Source organism: Eleginops maclovinus, chromosome 1 (genome assembly GCF_036324505.1).
Source record: "Eleginops maclovinus isolate JMC-PN-2008 ecotype Puerto Natales chromosome 1, JC_Emac_rtc_rv5, whole genome shotgun sequence".
Lineage (NCBI taxonomy): Eukaryota > Metazoa > Chordata > Actinopteri > Perciformes > Eleginopidae > Eleginops > Eleginops maclovinus.
The window spans coordinates 27,847,240-27,866,438 of NC_086349.1; the positions used below are offsets into that span (position 1 = coordinate 27,847,240).

At 47.5% G+C, this 19,199-nt stretch overlaps 3 protein-coding genes and 1 long non-coding RNA gene across 4 annotated transcripts; 1 reads left to right on the plus strand and 3 right to left on the minus strand.

Moving 5' to 3' along the window:
* Positions 1-579: 579 nt before the first annotated feature.
* peds1 (plasmanylethanolamine desaturase 1) lies at positions 580-7,806 on the minus strand. The gene is made up of 6 exons (XM_063880186.1): positions 7,617-7,806; positions 5,989-6,108; positions 5,813-5,904; positions 5,368-5,512; positions 5,073-5,285; positions 580-3,868 (listed from the first exon to the last, which is right to left on the minus strand). Exons 1-6 carry the CDS (start codon positions 7,750-7,752, stop codon positions 3,747-3,749), a joined length of 828 nt encoding a protein of 275 aa, XP_063736256.1. The 5' UTR covers positions 7,753-7,806; the 3' UTR covers positions 580-3,746.
* A 529-nt stretch (positions 7,807-8,335) lies between these two features.
* On the plus strand, positions 8,336-13,015 carry pink1 (PTEN induced kinase 1). Its single transcript, XM_063879907.1, has 8 exons — positions 8,336-8,984; positions 9,614-9,892; positions 9,969-10,072; positions 10,436-10,618; positions 10,730-10,893; positions 11,080-11,207; positions 11,350-11,580; positions 11,963-13,015. The coding sequence occupies exons 1-8, from the start codon at positions 8,649-8,651 to the stop codon at positions 12,233-12,235; spliced, it is 1,698 nt and encodes a 565-aa protein (XP_063735977.1). The 5' UTR covers positions 8,336-8,648; the 3' UTR covers positions 12,236-13,015.
* Positions 13,016-13,109: 94 nt separating this feature from the next.
* LOC134862663 (stonustoxin subunit beta-like) lies at positions 13,110-14,251 on the minus strand. Its single transcript, XM_063880679.1, has 3 exons — positions 14,193-14,251; positions 13,997-14,067; positions 13,110-13,699 (listed from the first exon to the last, which is right to left on the minus strand). The coding sequence occupies exons 1-3, from the start codon at positions 14,249-14,251 to the stop codon at positions 13,110-13,112; spliced, it is 720 nt and encodes a 239-aa protein (XP_063736749.1).
* A 51-nt stretch (positions 14,252-14,302) lies between these two features.
* On the minus strand, positions 14,303-15,498 carry LOC134862445 (uncharacterized). Its single transcript, XR_010165513.1, has 3 exons — positions 15,424-15,498; positions 15,255-15,350; positions 14,303-14,684 (listed from the first exon to the last, which is right to left on the minus strand). It is a non-coding gene; the product is annotated as an uncharacterized LOC134862445 (long non-coding RNA).
* Positions 15,499-19,199: the final 3,701 nt, after the last annotated feature.

Genomic DNA, 19,199 nt, shown 5'->3' on the forward strand with positions numbered 1-19,199 from the left:
TTGGAGTATGACTGTTTGAGGTTGTGGACAGGTGTCTTTTATACTGATAACCAGTTCAAAAAGGTGCCATTAATACAGGTAACGAGTGGAGGACAGAGGAGCCTCTTAAAGAAGAAGTTACAGGTCTGTGAGAGCCAGAAATCTTGCTTGTTTGTAGGTGACCAAATACTTATTTTACAGAGGAATTTATAATGAATTCATTAAAAATCCTACAATGTGATTTCCTGGATTTTTTTTTCTCATTCTGCCTCTCATAGTTGAAGTGTACCTATGATAAAAATTACAGGCCTCTCTCATCTTTTTAAATGGGAGAACTTGCACAATTGGTGGCTGACTAAATACTTTTTTGCCCCACTGTACAATAGTCCTGGTTTTCTAACGTTCTTAGGATGGGATAGACCTTCTGGGGTCATATCAGAGACATAATGAGAGCCAAACACAGGACGGTACAAAAGATATTCATTGATGTTCATACACGTAATTGTAAGTGATTGTATTTTTGTTCAGAGGGATTTATATTACTTCCAAAACAACGTTTCTAATCCAAAGCAGAGAAAGAATGAACCAGAGAGAAACAGGTAGCAGTAACCATCAACCCTTTATTTAGTTTACTTATAAATACAGGTTAATATTATGTACATTGTAGGTCTCCCAACTGGAAGACAACAGAAAGGCATCGAGGCATTTTTCTGATATCTAGAACTGCGTCACCACCAGAACCAACCGGAACCGACTAGCACATCCAGACAGGAAGCTCGACGCTCGGACACTTCTTCCCAAAAACTCCGGGAACATTTACAGAAACCAATCAGGGAGAGGATAAGGCAATTCAATTAGACGTCCAGGGATCATTACAGAAAGTGATTTCAACACACCCCCCCATCCCAGACATATGGCTGCTATAAAACCTTTTATCATGTTGACAACAATCGGATTGAAAACGAGTGACTTCAAAAACATTTCTCAATTAAATAACAACTTCACTGTGATCTTTTCTCCACAAGTTGGTAATTACCTACAATCCTTAATGCATATTAGATCCAAAATCACAACCAGACGACCATAAAAAGCACTTTTAGCGACAAAGATCACACGATCTGTCTTTATTGTAATAAGAGTCATGTTAGACCTAAAAACACACATCTGATGAGTCACTCTTTGGTTTGAGGTCCATCACGACTCGGCAAGTCATTTTAATTGCTTTAAAAGAAAAAGTGTTTATTGATGTCTTAACAAATTATTTTATTTGGAGGAATTGAAGATTATTATTTTGTGGTTCTCTTCTAAAGTTTTTATTAAACCAATAATTATGGCATTTACAGAATCTCTGACCTTACTTAAAAAAACTACATACCATACATTACTTATCTCCACATCCAAACGCTGAAACTCCTATTTATAAAATAAGCCGTCCGTTAAACGTTACTGCAGTTCAAACTGTGACACACACCAACACACACTGACCTCTACAACCTGCTGCTGACCTCCATGAACAACAATATATAATCAAGTATAAAGGATTAACAATAAGTTCAATATTACAGAACAGAAAGCATCAATTTGGCTTCAGATTCACTGTATACTTATTTTAAATAGTCTACTAGGAGTAGCTCCTCCCATTCCATTTGTACTTCAGTCACTCAGCCCTTTTAGATTCTCTAACGGGGCCCTAAGCTCAGTATTTAGTGGCTCTACTGGGACAAAAAGGCTCTTTAGAGATGTCCCGCCCCTCAGCCTATCACGTACAATGTGTCGGAGCGATAGCCAATAGGAGTGCGAGTGTTCCACGGTGATGTCACTATGTTCCAGTGGAGGTGTTTCAGCAGATGTTTTAATATCATTTTGTCAAAGAAAGTTACTTTAATTCATCAAGATGTTTCTGGAGTTTGTTGGACTCTTTGTGGAGGCGTGTGAGCAGAAGAAATCAGGGCGAGTAACTGATGTAAAAAATGATCCATTTCGGTGTTGAAGTATCCCATAAACCTTAAAACATGTAGGATCTATTCAACAACATTTAGATATTTTCTAACATTTGCTCAGAATTAGGGGTGGTCTTTAAAAGCAGCCCGATCAGAGTTCTGCTGACCCAGACCGTCACTTGGAGAACCCCATGCTCTATGCATGCACACATCAGTACTTCAGTTACAGTCATTTTATATCATGCAGATTAAGCATCTAACTTCTGAAGCTCCAAACTGAAAAGCCACTCTGTGTAAACGAGTAGAAAAAGAAAGGCATTGAACCAGATGATTAAGACGTATGGTTTCCTCTTATTGCACTGCATAGTTATTCGCTGTACAACACATTTACAGATTACCCACCGAAGCTTCAAAATCAACAATGCTCAGTCAATGAACTACACGATGTCTTCCTCCAGCGGTTACAAAGAAAAGCAGGATGTGAGGAGTGAACACGGCGCTGGCACATAACAGACGAACTCAAAAAGACACCGATGCATCTGTGATGCTAAGGCAGCTCGACTAAAGTGCAGTGTGATCATCCGGAGGGGAAGCCTCCACAGAGAGCACACCATCGTCTGCGGAACACAAGTTAGCATCACCGCTGCCCACCGTCACACACTTCAGTCTGAGACAACAATCCTAACTGTGGGGCTGCAAGTGATGGTTCATTTCCCCGTTCATCATTCTGTAGATTATCTTGTAATGATCACATGGTAGTGATGTCTTTAAAGGCTTCTTATTTGTCAGTCCAAACCCCAAAGATATTTGATAGATATTTTTCTCCATATTTGAGAGGCTATTGAGATGTCAAATAATAATCCAAATCACATTCAGAGAGCCAGATATTTGGCGATAACGAGCTTTATAGTTTACGCTAGCCAGCTTGTTCAATAGGTAGCTAACGAAAGCTAGCTAACTAGTTATAGACAACAAACTAGCTTGTAAAGTAGATAGCTGACATTCGCTAGCCAGTTTAGCAGATAGAAAGCTAAAGTTTGCTAGCTAAACACAGTGACAGGTTAACTGAGTTTGGTCACTAGGTTAACTTGTGTTTATAAATGTCAACACTGGGGACCTTTGTCTTGTTTGTCAGTCCAAACCCCAAATACATTAACTTTAATATGAAATCTCTATACCTGAGAGGCTGATGCTGGTTAAGTGTTGTTTAATTGTTGCAGCCCTACAGATAGCAGGTCGGACCTGTCGTTCAGTTCTTGTCTCTGAATGAACCCACTAAAGTAATCCAGTCTGCCTCTGCAGCTGAAGTCATCATCGCCTGAGACCAGCAAGCCAAATATTAAACATGGTCGCCTGCAGCTGAACCAAAGTGTGCAAGAAATCTACAAATGTAAGTAATTACATTAAATGTAAGCGTTTTGTTCTTTAGCTATCAACATGCCTACCATGGCCCTGATCCAGTTTCATTATTAGCACATCAAAGATGCAAAAAGGCAAACAAAAAGCTAAATATATAATGAGACTTATCCGCCCTCAGAAAAGCGAGTTTGACTCTGTCGTAGGATTGTTTGAGGGAAACCCTTTAAATATTCTTCGTAGCAAAAGCACTGAGAGTAAATAGCCTCCAGAAAGTGATGTTAGACAGAGTGGAGGATATATTGCAGTCGGAAGCGAGGATCTCCACGAGTGAGTGATGAAAGCAGAGCGCTCCTCTTGAACAGACTTAAAGCTATGGCATCAGAATGCGTCTGTTAGTCTATGGTTTACAGTCTGTGAGCGGCAGAGGAGCCAGGTCTTCTGAGGTAGGAAGCAGGAAGTCTGCAGTGGTTACTGGACTTTCTGAGCCCACTTCAGGTCGTCGGCCCGGGGCTTCTCCCCCGTCACACTCTGGATCAGATCCTCCAGGTTCCTCCAGAAGCCCAGCCTCTCCAGAGGGTAGTTCAGCCAGCCTGCAGGGAGGGAGAAAGCAGTGAGAATCACACCATCTCAGGCTGACCTATAAAGGGGATTCACCTGGTGCTCCGCCTGTTCTGCTCCCGCCTTATAATGTCTTGGTTCTTCCAGTTCGAGGGTATTGCATCACTTTGTATTTATCAAACTGTTTTTTATTCAAGAAGCTAACCATTGAAAGCTATCCGTGTTTCTAAAGGGCCGCTGCGTCCTGTGCTTTTCTTTTTGCGGGAGAGAGCGAGAGTCCAGATGTCAGACAAAGAGAGTGAAAGTCAAACATCAGTAGGAGTGTGGTGAGAAGGAGACTGGGGGTTTTAAGGAAGTGGGATGGGAAGTTGGGAGTAGTCAGAGACAAACCGGAGGTGGAGGACAGCAGCCAGAGATTCAAGGGACCCTAAAAACTCGTAGAAAGACAAGGTAAACGTAACTCATTTTATATTTTAGGAACCCTTAATCTTCCCATAGAGAGGAAATTTTACATCCTGCATCTGACCCATCCTAGTGTGAGGAGCAGTGGGCTGCCATATGTACAGCGCCCGGGAGCAGTGTGGAACGGTGCCTTGCTCAGGGACACCACGGTAGCACTAAGTCTTTCTGGGACATGAACTGGTGACCTTCCAGTCCCTATGGACTTTGCCCCACCGCCGTCATGTGAAAGAGGAGTAGTTTCAGGGATCAGGTTGGAGCAAAAAGACTAGCAGTCAAACAGAAGAGGTTTATTTACCTGGAGAGGACAGAAGTCCGAGAGCCTCTGTAACTGAGAAGAAGTACAGTAGAGGTTCTCACTCGGCACTGACTGTTTTATACCGTGTTTCATCTTGGTAAAGCACTTTGAATTGCCTTGTGTTGAAAGCTGCTGTATGAATAAACCTGCCTCGTGCTCAGCGCCGCTCTGAAGGATTGTGTTAGGTCAGGCACCAGTACCAGAACCAGACTACTTTAGTGGTTGATGTGTGTCTCTTTGGGTCATTTAGTTTCCCTTTCTGAGTTTCTTTGGGGGTGTTTGTGTGTCTTTTTCTAATAGCTTTCTGTCTGTCATTCTGTATGTAAAGGCCGGGTGGGGGGGGCCTTGAAGCAGAATGACAGCGTTAGGATTGACCCAGGTTTCAATCCTCCTGTGAGGTACCGGTACCCAGGACTGCTGAGGTTTGACCCCTGGAGGACGCAGAAGCAGTGTGTCCCCCCTTCTCCCATCACGCTCACCTGTGGTGATGCAGAAGTAGGTCTCGTGGGGGGAGACGTGGTGCACTCGGTGGTGCTTGCGGGGGAGGATGATCTTGCAGTCCTGCAGGAACACCACCCAGCGTGGCAGCCCGAAGTACGTGTGCGACCACTTGTGGATCTGGTTGGTGAGGGTCACGAAGATGGCGAGGGCGAACAGGTAGCAGTACCACGGGTAGCTGTGATACACCTCCGCTGTGGAGAGGAGACATGGTCATCCTCTCAGAGGGGATACTTTACAGCGCTTAAGATGTTACTTTGTGAGAGAGAATCTCACCGGGGGGGAGGGTGAGGAAGCTGAAGGCCATGTGGGCTAAAGGGAGGATGGTCAGCATGCAGTTGTCCCCGTTGGTCTCGATGAAGTCGTGGCGGGTGATGGCCGTGGGGTCGATGTGATGCTCTCTGAAGGGCCGGATAAAGGCCTGAAACAGAACGAGAGATGCACAAATACGAGGTTTACATGCACGCTAATATCAGATATTATTCTTTATGAAGAGGACAGTATTCCCAGTCTGATACAAGCCATTCGGCTACAATGCATGGACACGACCTCCGTCATTTTGCTGATTTGCCATTGAGTTTAAATGCTTGTTTGTCATTAAATATTTTAAGCAAACATGAAGCACGTTGTGCCCTCTGTCTCTACAGTAAAGACACTGGATGTCCAACAAAATCCTTCAAAGAAAATCCATTATTTAAAGTACAAACAGTGGATGTCTTACCTTTCCAAAGATGGGCAGATCTACTGACCCCCAGGTATCGGCCCCCCAGTGAACGAGTCCCGACGCGAAGTCAGCGGTGAGGATTCCCGCCACTGAAGCAACATTTAGGACGAGAACAATGATTTAAATACAGAGAAGTGGAGTTTAAAAATCAGCATAACACTACGATCTCTCACCAGCGCTCAGCAGGATGGACCACAGGTGTCCCAGGTGGAAGTTGGCAAGAAGGTGAAAGAAGTTGAAGGCCATGAGAGAGAAGCAGAGGACGACGCTGAACCACTCCTGACATCTTTTACCTGGAGGGAAACTCACAGAGAGAGAGAGTCTGATATTAGTGAAAGCACGACTCTGATTACATTATCAGTCCTCGTGACGTCATCCAAAAGTTAGAGAGCCAGGAGACATGACCAGCTGTTTACTCACTGTCTCAACATTTCTCTGCACACTGACGGGAAGTGAAACCTGAGACAGCCTTTCACATCTTATAGCTCCAAGGTCTTTAAAAAAAAAAGATATCAACAGGAGAGGAGAGTATTTGAAGAGAGGACGTGAAGGTCTTTAACTTCATCGAGTTCAAATGCTGTGTTGCTTTGAGCCGGGAACAGAAAAATAGCATTACTTATGGATGGATAGTGAAACAATACTAAAAATGACAACAAAGAGGTAAAAAAGCTGCGAGGAGAGACAAAGACACTCACACAACCACAGGAGACAAAAGAAACACACAATGTGCTCAGAGACTAAGAAGTGGAACTTCATCGAGTGGTTTAACAAGACACTAAAAGCGGCGTATCAACCATAAAGGCTGTCTGCACGTCCATTACCTGATAACCCACCTCTATCTGTCTCACTGTGCACAGGTGGAGGCATTAAAGGCCTGTATCTCTCCTGACACGTGAGTATTTGCATTTAATGCCACTGTGTACTTCTACTCCAGTAAATATTGTACTTCTACTCCAGTAAATATTGTACTTCTACTCCAGTAAATATTGTACTTCTACTCCAGTAAATATTGTACTTCTACTCCAGTAAATATTGTACTTCTACTCCAGTAAATATTGTACTTCTACTCCACTAGCTTTAGTTACTTTCCATCATTAAAAAGCAAAGTGTTCAAAAGATACTGGATCCTTGAAGACAAGGTTCAAATAACCCAATGGATGACAAACAAGTTAAACAGAAAGAAGTAAACAACAACAATGTGTGTATCAGAACGTTGTTTGTGCCCAAAAGTAACATGCTAATTGGTGATCAAGTTTAATCATGTCATATGTGTTATAAAATATCACATGGAGGAAAAGCACTTTCACTGATCACATGTTTACCACACACACACACACACACACACACACACACACACACACACACACACACACACACACACACACACACACACACACACACACACACACACACAGTGGTTCAGCTGTCCTCTGTTTTAGGTTAAACTGTTCTTCCGTTTGTTTCTGGGTAACCGTGGTGGAGATGTCTCATCCGTGTCTCAGTTCTCTTACACCAGAGGCTTCTTCACTCCAAGTACTCAAATCTGGTACTTGAGTACAAGTACAAGTACTCAGGTATTGTACTTAGTTACTTTACACCTCTGAATAAAGCTGATCCTGGTCAGTCCTTCCAGCTGGACACAGATTGATTCTTAACTCTTCATTAAATATCACACCTCTGCTTTAAACGTATGTATTAGTGATGAACTGTGCTATTTCCTCCACAGAAACTATGCTATGTAATGTTGTTATGTCACACGCCTCTCGTGGACACACAGCGGGGGATCAGCCCATGGACTCACCTGGGGAGTAAAGGTCCGCCAGCTCCCGGGCCCCGGCGTGCTGTGGACCCCATCTGGCTCCCCGACCCGGTCCCTGGGGCTCCGGGTTCTGGGTCTTCTCTACACACCCGTCCGCCTCGGTAACCATTCTCGCCATTTCTCTCTCCTCAGTTTTGGGCCCAGCCCCTTCAGGAACCAACGCAATCACCAAGTGCTCTCAGCCCACAGTCAGCGCGGCGCTCTCAGCCAATCAGGGGCGAGTCGGTGAGCGCAGCAGCCAACCACAGGGCGGGAAGTGGCTCAACGGAATGTCGACTGACCAATGGGAGGAAAGACTGCGTTGTCTGACCCCACCCGCTCTGACGATGGCTGTTTAATGAAAACTGGCTTCAGCGTCGGAGGCGAGATCGCGTTCATTCCTATGAGAGCTGCTCAGTGACGCATAAAGCAAAGATTTCTACCTCACTTTGAACACTTTACCAAGAATTAAAACAATATAGAAGCACAATTCATAACATTATGAATAAAATGGCAAACAAAGCTAATTCTGTATTTAACAGATATTCAATCTGAAATATGAAAGTGTATTTTTATTATTCCTTTTATGTCATTTTTATAACTTTATATGTCCACCCCTGATGTCAGCTTTTTCCATACCAAATATATAATGTTCATATGTGTAAAAACAGGAAGGGGGCACATGAAGCCTGAATAGAGCAAAAGGTACCCGGATGTGGGCCCATAGAGCATGCGCAGTTGCGTTTTCCTTTAGGTCCCGCCTCCGAACTCACTTTGTCAGTGACACGGGAAGTTTTGTAGGTCCTTTGTTTCCGCTTTTTATTTATTCATTCAAATTGTAAATAATGAGTTATAATACTGACCTTAACGAGTTATAATAAGGACCTTAATTAGTTACAATGCCAAAAATATATACAGTATATTTTTAGCTCCCTGCCATTCCCACGCATGCGCAGTAGCTTCTGTTTACATTACTGTCCTCGCCACAGAGCTGACTCTGACAGCCGCTTTTCAGCTGTCTTCTCCGGGTAAATAATGTCCGTGAAACACGCTCTGAGCCGCGGGCTGGAGCTGGGCCGCTCGCTGCTCCAGCTGGGGCTCCTGAAACCAGGGGCCCGGGTCGCTGCCAGGCTTCGGGTCGGCGCGTCGGTGCACACCGTTCAGCCTCGGGCTTTCCTGCCCTCCCGGTACCGGTACTACCGCTCCTCTCTGCAGGGCCTGGCCGCCCGGCTGCAGGCCTCTGCCGGCTTCAGGAGCATGGGAAGATCCCCGAGAAACAGGGCCGTGTTCCTGGCCTTCGGGCTCGGTGTTGGGCTCGTCGAGCAGCTGGAGGAGGACCGGAGGAGCACTGCAACCTGTGAGGAGATCCAGGTAAACAACACCAGATAGAGAGAGGAGATCCAGGTAAGATCCAGGTAAACAACACCAGATAGAGAGAGGAGATCCAGGTAAGATCCAGGTAAACAACACAAGATAGAGAGAGGAGATCCAGGTCAACAACAACAGACAGAGAGAGGAGATCCAGGTAAACAACAACAGATAAAGAGAGGAGATCCAGATAAACAACAACAGACAGACAGAGGAGATCCAGATAAACAACACCAGATAGAGAGAGGAGATCCAGATAAACAACAACAGATTGAGGAGATCCAGATAAACAACAACAGATAGAGAGAGAAGATCCAGGTAAACGACAACAGACAGAGAGAGGAGATCCAGATAAACAACAACAGATAGTGAGAGGAGATCCAGGTAAACAACAACAGATAAAGAGAGGAGATCCAGATAAACAACAACAGACAGACAGAGGAGATCCAGATAAACAACACCAGATAGAGAGAGGAGATCCAGGTAAACAACAACAGATAAAGAGAGGAGATCCAGATAAACAACAACAGACAGACAGAGGAGATCCAGGTAAACAACACCAGCCTAAAAAGTTATCCTCCCCCAGGCTAACCCTCATCCCTCTTTGTGTCCCTCTGTCTTCCCCCCTGCAGGCGGTGTTCAGGAGGAAGAAGTTCCAGAGCTCCTTGAAGCCGATCCCCTCAGGGTACAAGCTGCAGGATTACATCATCGGGGCTCAGGTCGGAAAAGGCTCCAACGCTGCCGTGTACGAAGCTGCAGCTCGATTTACTCCTCCAAGAGAGGAGGAGGTGCAGCTCAGAGAGGAAGAGGAGGTGCAGCTCAGAGAGGAAGAGGAGGAAGGGGCTCCATCTCTGACCTGCTGCTCCTTCAGAGGATTCCCCCTGGCGATCAAGATGATGTGGAACTTCGGGGTGGGTACTTCACACCCCACCACTCAGGTTTTCCCTCCTCTCATTTCACTGAGAGGTGTCTCTGTCTGTGTTTCAGGCGGGGTCTTCCAGCGAGGCGATCCTGAGGTCCATGTCTCAGGAGCTGGTTCCTGCAGGCCGGCTGGCCCTGAAAAAGGAGGAGGAAGAGCTGCCTCTGGACGGGTGAGTGTTAAACTCCCATTGTCTCTTCCCCCCCCCCCCCCCCCCCCGCCTCTGCCTCTGCTGGCCTGAACTGCGGTCATCTTCAACCAGTAGGTTGCTGGTTGGATCCCAGCCCATGTGAAGTGTCCTCGGGCAAGATACTGAACCCTGAGGTGCTCCTGATGGCCGAGAGTGTGCGTGTGTGTGTGTGTGTGTGTGTGTGTGTGTGTGTTGATTTCCCTAGAGCGAGTGGTGCTCTGCATGAATGAATCGAAGTATGTGAAGCTTTGAGGGGTCGAGAGACCAGTCTGTCTACTGACCTCTCTCTCTCTCCCTCCCTCTCTCTCTCTCTCTCTCTCTCTCTCTCTCTCTCCCCCCACACAGACACTTTGGGGTCCTGCCCAGACGGGTTTCGGCTCACCCAAACCTGATCCGGGTCAACCGAGCGTTCACCGCCGAGGTGCCGCTGCTGCCCGGAGCGAGGGAGGAGTATCCTGACGTTCTGCCCGCCAGACTAAACCCCGACGGGCTGGGGAACAACCGCACGCTGTTCCTCGTTATGAAGAAGTACGACCCTTAGAACGCCCCCCCCCCCCTGAAATGTTTTGAAATGATTGCTATTCTCCGGAAGAACCTGAAGTTGATTTGGTTTCATTACCCCCCCCCCCCGTGCTGCAGTTACCCCAGTACTCTGCGTCAGTACCTGGCTGTGAACCAGCCGAGCCGGAGGCAGGGCGTCCTAATGCTGCTGCAGCTGCTGGAGGGGGTGCACCACCTCTGCAGGGAGGGGGTCGCTCACCGGGACCTGAAGACCGACAACATCCTGCTGGAGCTGGACTCAGGTCAGACCCCCTCCTCTCCCCCACTAACCCTCCTGATCGGTGCGCCACAGAGTGCATCTGCTTTTATGTTGCTTCCCTTTTGCCCCACAAGCTGGGATATGACATAAATGGGGGCTCGTTCGGGATATGAACCCGGGACCCCTCCCCCATTTTACTCCCTGGGTCAGAGTTTGATTTGTTCCGCAGCCGGATGTCCTCGGCTGGTGATTTCGGACTTCGGCTGCTGCCTGTCTCAGAGGGACGGCAGTCTGCAGCTTCCCTTCAACAGCATGTGGGTGAGCCGGGGGGGCAACGCCTGCCTCATGGCCCCCGAGGTGAGCTTCAGTAACTCTCAGTGTTTAGAGGGAGCAGAGACTGTCTCCAGCCAGTATGAGACAGCTGGTCCTCATGGGAGGGGCTGATCAGTGTTTCTATAGTGTTACACAGTGAACCCTGACCCTGCCCCCCCCCCCCCAGGTGTCCAGTGCCTCCCCGGGCCGGGCCTCGGTGATCGACTACAGTAAAGCGGACGGCTGGGCGGTCGGCGCCGTCGCCTACGAGATCTTTGGGGGGCCCAACCCGTTCTACGGAGCGGGGGGGCTGCAGAGCCGGAGCTACAAGGAGACGCAGCTGCCACCACCCCCCCCCACTGCGCCTGCAGACGTGCAGCTGGTGATGCAACTGCTGCTCAGGAGGAGCCCCAGCCAGGTGATGCATATAGACAGATATAGGGGTCTTTCTGAAGTCCAACTTGTTTGGTCCGTCCCTCTGGAGGAGGTGATGTCCATCTTAATATTATCCACATATGAACTCCACATGCTTCATTCATAACAGCAGGAATAAACACGGAGCGGACAGGAGATGAAAACGTGTTCCAATATTTATATTTACCAATCAATATCAATACCAATATCTGCCTGGTAGGACTGATCAGCAGGTTACACACGTAAAGGTAAATGTGTAAGTAAGTGGAAGAGGAGATGTTTGAAAGTGTGAACACTGAAGACTACATCTCCCATGATGCCACGCTGCAGGTGATGAGTTCCCTGATACTCTACTAGATTGACCAGCTGTCTGACTCTCTCCGCAGCGGCCCAGCGCCCGTGTTGCCGCCAACATGCTACACCTGAGCCTGTGGGGGGGCCGCGCCATGGCCGACCTGAGGAAGCTCTCTGATTGGCTGCTGTGTCAGTCAGCCGTGGTGCTGCTGAGGGGCTGCAGTGGGCCAAGGTGCTGCACGGTGGAGGCAGAGCTTCAGAGGAGCTTCCTGTCCAACCTGGAGCTGGAGGAGCTGCGCACCGCGGGGGGGTTCCTGCTGTACGGCCGGGGGGGGGTGGCTCGTAGACTTGTGAGCTCTTGTTAGCTGGTCCCATCCTTTCTCTAATGCTGTGGTATTAGCTTCTGGTCTGCTGTGAACCTCCATTAGAGCTGTAGATACTGGTGAACTGGGAGCTGAGGGATAACACTGGCTTTGATTTCAGGGAGACTTCTTCTCTTTAAGGCGATGAGACGTCCTCTCCTCGTCCTCTGTTTCCAAAGACGAGCTTCTCCTAACGGGTGTCTTCTGCCAGCAACACTAAACTGACCCAGGGAGGGAGAGCGTCCTCCCCAGGCTGTGATGCACTTTACATATTTGTGAGGAATCCTGCCCCCCCTTATAAAGCCTATAAATATGAGAAACATATAAATGAACAGCAAACTGAGACACAGACACGTCCCGCTGAAAACACAGACTTTAAAACCCTTTCTATTAATGAGTAACCCGCTGACATTGAGAGTACATGAGTTAATGATGAGACGGTCATCTTGTTATGGTCTGTTGATTAACCCATTCATTAGTAATCAGTGTTCAAAGGTTTTACTGCAAACTGGGGTTCAAAGCCCCCCAGACCATGTTTGCATGAGAGGAAAAGGATCAAAAGGAAAGCTTATAACATTATTCTAGTTTGTAGACATCGTGTATTATATTCTGGAGAAGTGATCGAACTCTTCTCACTGTGATCTGTTCCTAACGAGTCTCAGGAACCCTCTCCTGCTGGCTCTGGAACTGAAGCTCTGGAACGGGTTCTTCAACTTCAGATTTATTTTGGGATAAATGTAGAGTTTCCTGCAGTTTCAGAATAAAAGCCTCTGTGAAAATAAATCAGAACGGACTCTCTGTTGTTATTCAGCCTCTTTCCTTCTGAGTTTTCAGCTCTGCATGGGGGTGTGGGTGGGGGAGTGGGTGGGGGGGGGGTTCACTCCTGCAGAGGACACAGAGACACTGAGGAACCAGACCCAATCCAAAACCCAGCATTGAGCGGTTCAGTGAATGTGGTTCTGAAGGTGTGGAGGTAGATCAGTGTGTCAGAGGAGACTCTGTAGAAGGAGAGAGAGCCAGCAGGATGATCCAGATACACTGCTACTCTACCAGAGGAGGAGGAGAAGAAGGAGGAGGAGGAGGAAGAGGTGCGTGTTTCTCTCTTATTGTGCCTGACATAGTAACTATCACCAGAGCAGTTCAGATTCCAGGACTGATCATTCCATCCAAACCAACAGTCCTCACTCTCTCCTCTCCTGCTGGTTCCTCTGTAAGTCACTGATATAGAAACCCCTCCTCTCCACTCGACCTCCCAGTAACAGCGACCAGTCAGAGCTTCTCTACACATCAGCTGAGGACAGAGGTCAAACCTCTCTGGATGATCAGGATATGGCTGCTCCTCTCTCACTCGTGTCACCGTCCTGTTGTTGTCAGACAGTCTGAGGTTCCTGTTTGCTGTGTCTGAGTCCAGAGAGAGTCCACAGGAGTCTGATGAGAGACAGCAGGTATTAAAGGGTGTTACTGTACCTGTGGTGTCCCAGTGTGAAGAGGTTCATGATTAAACACACACTTACACTTCCTGAGACCCGGCCTCAACCAGCGGACTGCAGCAGGCTCCAGGCTGAAAGCAGGGGTGGGGGGGGGGGGGGGGTTAGTCTTTAAATGATCTTTTATGTCAACAACTAACCCACCACCTCCTTCACATCACTCCAGTTTAAGCCCTGAGGGTTTTCAGGTCACAGTGTGGACTCTGCAGTCCAGCAGACAGCAGCTCCACTCCTGAGTCCTGCAGGTCGGTGTTACTCAGGTCCAGCTATCTCAGACTAGAGGACTGGGAGCTGAGGACTGAGGACAGAGCTGCACAGCTTCTCTCTGACAGGTTACAGCCACTCAGCCTGAGAGAACAGAATGAACAAAGGAGAAACAACATCTGTGTTTAAAATGAATCACACTGGATAAGGTCTGATATGTAAAGCGTAACTTTGAACAGAACATAGAACATGGTCCTGATGAAGTGGACCCTAAGAGACCCTGAGGGTCCGGTGAACGGACCTGGAGCTGATCGCTCAGAGCAGACATGTTGAACTTAAGAAGTTAATAATATCAGCCCACGTTCTTATCTGGACAGTATCCTTATTGCGCCCTCATGAGACGTCAGAAGTCAAACCAAAAGAAAGGGCCCTGGGTGTGACGTTGATGAAGGCTCAGTGTCCTCCATCAGAAGTGTGTGTGAGACGGTGGAACAGCTTCTGAACAGCCTGGGTTTCAGATGGATTTCCACTGCCCCTCCCAGAGTGGACGCTCACAACTAAACACTTTGGACGTGAGGGGGGGTCGGACGAGACTTTATATAAACTAGTTTATTTCTATCCTAACCGGACCCTCACTGTGAGTCACAGCTGACCTCTGATCAGAAGATGGAGGTCGTCCTTTAAAGTATATGAAGGCGTCCTTTGACCGGTCGCTCTTGAAGGACAGACCGCAGGGAGAGTCTGGTCTCTGCTGCTGGACCCTGAAACAGAACAGATGGTACGTTGGCTCTCTGGAGAAAAACTGATGAAGAAGATGTTAGATCTAAAGTCACTATATTTATGTAATGGTTTAAACCGCTCTGTGTTTCCGATGTGTGAACAGATCGTAGTGAACCTGAAGACTGAGACCTTCCAGACTCTCTGAGTCTCCTGTATCAGCCGGTGGACTTTCTCTCTATGTGAAGGACTCGCTGACAGTACATTGAGAATAACTAACAGTTGCTTTCTGCCAGCCCAGAGCTAACTGTAAGCTAAACTAAGCTAAGCTATGCTAGGGTTAGCAGCTAGCTGCTGTTGCGTCATAACGTTGGCTGATAGAGTGATCTGGAAACAGCAGGACAGTATCACGGAGACGATGTTTCACAGACACGTTTCAGATGGTGCCGTTATTCTAAATGTGATGTCTGGTTGGGCCGATGCCCAGGATGCTAACTGCAGTTCACTTAACGACCACCGGCGGCGCTAATAACCAGGATTTCCTGAAGGTCTCACAGAGAAGCTTCAACACAGACAACTGACTTTACCTCACAGGGCTTCAGTTTCAGTCTTACCCCCCATCAGCAGATTGAGGCTCCATTGAGGGGTCACTCTTTGAGGACACACAGGGGGACTCAGGTCCAGGTCCAGGTCCAGGCTGCTGCTCTGGGCTTCAACACACAGATGTTTGTTAGCATCTGAGCTGTGACATGGAGCAGAGTGGTGGACAGATGTTCCTCTCACCTCTGAGCTTTGTCCTGTTCCTGCAGAGCGGAGTCCTCACAGGGATTCACAGCAGAGTCCACAGAGACCCCTGCTGGAGACCCACACATTATTCCTCCTCATCAGGACCAGAAAGGTTTTAAGATCTCCACCCGACTCAAAGAATTCTTCCACCAGGCTGTCAAGAGGCTGAACTCTCTCCCCTCCCTCCCACCTCTCCCCCTACCCCTATGGACCTGGACCCAGCGCTCACTGAGCTGCACTAAACTCACTCAGTCTCAATGTTGTTGCCCTTTGAGCGCCAAGACCCTCACAGTGTAGTCTTAAGGACCGTCACAGTGCAGTCTTCAGGACCCTCACAGTGCAGTCTTCAGGACCCTCACAGTGCAGTCTTCAGGACCCTCACAGTGCAGTCTTCAGGACCCTCACAGTGCAGTCTTCAGGACCCTCACAGTGCAGTCTTCAGGACCCTCACAGTGCAGTCCAGTCTTTAGGACCCTCACAGTGCAGTCTTCAGGACCATCACAGTGCAGTCTTTAGGACCCTCACAGTGCAGTCTTCAGGACCCTCACAGTGCAGTCTTCAGGACCCTCACAGTGCAGTCTTCAGGACCCTCACAGTGCAGTCTTCAGGACCCTCACAGTGCAGAACCAGAAGACTTTAAGCGTCTTGCTTTTGAACTCGAACAAAACTATTGATTTTTATAACTTTCAAACTCTTTTGTTATTTTGATTTTCTTTATTATATTATTTTTTAATCTTTTCCTTGTTTTGTTTTTAACATGTTCAATAAATTGACAAAGCAAATATATTATTCCATTGAAGTATTTTTCATCAATGGCTTCATTTATTTCAGGCTCTCTATCACTCCTCCTGACTATACTTATTAATGTTATTATTCATAATTACTTTCCCTTTTATTAAGTCCTCTATATTTTCACATTATTGTTTTCTTTAATGACTAATGTTTACATGTCAACATGTATTTACTTTTGGATTCAAACATTGATTTGTGTTCTTTAATGCGGATGGGGGACATCACATCCTCCACCTTGACCCTCAACACCGGAGCCCCTCAGGGTTGTGTGCTCAGCCCTCTCCTCTACTCCCTGTTCACGCACGACTGCGTGGCCACACACAGCTCCAACACCATCATCAAGTTTGCTGACGACACGACCGTCATCGGCCTGATCACAGACGGCGACGAGACGGCGTACAGAGAGGAGGTCAGAGCCCTGACATCTTGGTGCCAGGACAACAACCTCCATCTCAACGTCAGCAAAACAAAGGAGCTGATTGTGGACTACAGGAAGAGGCAGAGAGAAGCACACACACCCATCACCATCGACGGGACTCCTGTGGAGAGAGTCAGCAGCTTCAGGTTCCTCGGGGTTAACATCAGTGAGGACCTGACATGGACACATCACACCAGGGTCATATCCAAGACGGCTCGACAGCGGCTCTTCTTCCTCCGCAGGCTGCGGAAGTTCAACATGGACTCCAGGATACTCTGCAACTTCTACAGGTGCACCATCGAGAGTATCCTGACTGGCTGCATCACCGCCTGGTATGGCAGTTGCACCGCCCTCAACCGTAAGACTCTACAGAGGGTGGTGAAAACTGCTCAGCACATCACCAGGACGGAGTTGCCATCCATGGAGGACCTCTACACCCAGCGGTGTAGGAAGAAGGCCGGTAGGATATTAAAGGACCCCCATCACCCCAGCAACAATCTGTTCTGTCTGCTGCCGTCTGGCAGACGGTACCGCAGCATCCGGACCAAGACCACCAGACTCAGAGACAGTTTTATACCACAGGCTATAAGACTACTGAACTCCTGAGCTGTGTGAATGTCTACTCACATCTGTTTATAGTACACACATACATATATATTATACACATCTGCCATACATATCTGTTTATAGTACACATATCTATATATTATACATATCTGCCATATACATCTGCTATACATAATATATGCATCTGTCCATACCTCCTCATTCAACAGTGTAAAGTATTTAAATACTCTCAATGTATTCCACATATGTATATATTTCTCATCCTCAAATCTGTATTGTTGATATTGTAAATATTCTTCTCTCTTTTTCACTATTTTATTTATCTTTTGCACCATGTATGTTGAGTTGTTGGAGGAGCACGCGACATAAGATTTTCATTGCCAACATATACACTGTATCTGCTGTGCATATGACAAATAAAACCTTGAAACCTTGAAACCTCATATTTCCACATTTTTATTTCCGTTCATTTATTTCTCTGAACTGATCACAGCAGAGATATCTGTCCAGTTCTCCTTAACTTCAGGAAATAAGGCGGAGAACACACACACACACACACACACACACACACACACACACACACACACACACACACACACACACACACACACACACACACACACACACACACACACGTTTCATGTCCTTAGTCTGCTTGTGTTCAGCAAACTGTTTGCGGGCTTTCTTGAGCCTCATCTTTATTAGAGGCTTCTTTCTGGGACGACAGCCATGCAGACCCATTTGATACAGTGTGCGGCGTATGGTCTCTGAGCACCGACAGACTGACCCCCCACCCCTTTCACCTCTGCAGCAATGCTGGCAGCAGTCATACGTCTATTTTCAAGAGACAGCCTCTGGATATGACGCTGAGCACGTGCACTCAACCTCTTTGGTGGACAGTGGCGAGGCCTGTTCTGAGTGGAACCGGTCCTGTTAAACCGCTGTATGGTCTGGGCCACCGTGCTGCAGCTCAGTTTCAGGGTGCTCTCTCTTCTTATAGCCTCGGCCATCTTTATGTAGAGCAACAGCTCTTTCTTTCAGATCCTCAGAGAGTTCTTTGCCATGAAGTGCCATGTTGAACTTCCAGTGACCAGTATGAGAGAGTGAGAGCGAAACACCAGATGTAACTCACCTGCTCCCATCACACCTGCTCCCCATCACACCTGCTCCCCATCACACCTGAGACCTGTAACACTAACGAGTCACATGACACCGGGGAGGGGAAATGGCTAATTTTGCACAATTTGGCCATTCTCACTTAGGGCGTACTCACCTTTGTTGCAGCGGGTTAGACATTAATGGCTGTGTTGAGTTATTTTGAGGGCTCAGCAAATGTCCCCTGGTATCCCAGCTGTACACTGACTACTCTACACTGGATCAGAGGGTCATCTCTTCAGGGTTGTCCCAGGAGAAGATATAATAGTACATCTACACAAAGGTGAGGGGGTGCTCACTTTAGTGAGGTACTGTATAATATATATATATACATACACACACTGCCCGGCCAGAAAAAGCCCCCCTCTGATATCCGTTGGACCGCCTTCAGCTTTGATCACACATTCTCTGTGGCATCGTTTCCACGAGCTTCTGCAACGTCTCAACATTTATTTCTGTCCTGCAATAATTTTGATCTTGTGTTGATGACGGGAGATTCAGACCACTGATCAAAGTCTTCTCCAGCACATCACAAAGACTCTCCATCGGGTTCAGGTCTGGACTCTGGGGGGGCCGATCCATGTGTGAAATGATGTCTCATGCTCCCTGAACCACTCTCTCACAGTCTGAGCCGATGGATCCTGGCATTGTCCTCTTGGAACATGCCCGCTCCATCAGGGAGAAGAGATCCATGGATGGAATAACCTGTCCTTCAGGATATTCAGGGAGTCAGCTGACCTCATTCTTTGGCGTTGCTGAACCTAGACCAGACCAACTGCAGCCCCTCCAGATCATAGCCATGCCCCCACAGGCTGGTACAGTAGGCACTAGGCATGATGGG

Bases quoted from the DNA above. Each gene is read 5' to 3' on its own strand.
- pink1 (XM_063879907.1), top strand. From the start codon at position 8,649: ATGTCCGTGAAACACGCTCTGAGCCGCGGGCTGGAGCTGGGCCGCTCG. The intron at 8,985-9,613 runs GTAAACAACACC...TCCCCCCTGCAG, and splicing joins CAACCTGTGAGGAGATCCAG to GCGGTGTTCAGGAGGAAGAA. The intron at 11,581-11,962 runs GTGATGCATATA...CTCTCTCCGCAG, and splicing joins TCAGGAGGAGCCCCAGCCAG to CGGCCCAGCGCCCGTGTTGC.
- peds1 (XM_063880186.1), bottom strand. From the start codon at position 7,752: ATGGCGAGAATGGTTACCGAGGCGGACGGGTGTGTAGAGAAGACCCAG. The intron at 6,109-7,616 runs GTGAGTCCATGG...GTTTCCCTCCAG, and splicing joins GGCGGACCTTTACTCCCCAG to GTAAAAGATGTCAGGAGTGG. The intron at 5,286-5,367 runs GTGAGATTCTCT...TCCTCTCCACAG, and splicing joins CTTCCTCACCCTCCCCCCCG to CGGAGGTGTATCACAGCTAC.
- LOC134862663 (XM_063880679.1), bottom strand. From the start codon at position 14,251: ATGTCTGCTCTGAGCGATCAGCTCCAGGTCCGTTCACCGGACCCTCAG. The intron at 14,068-14,192 runs GTCCACTTCATC...CTGTTCTCTCAG, and splicing joins GACCCTCAGGGTCTCTTAGG to GCTGAGTGGCTGTAACCTGT. The intron at 13,700-13,996 runs GTCTGAGATAGC...GGGACACCACAG, and splicing joins CCTCAGCTCCCAGTCCTCTA to GTACAGTAACACCCTTTAAT.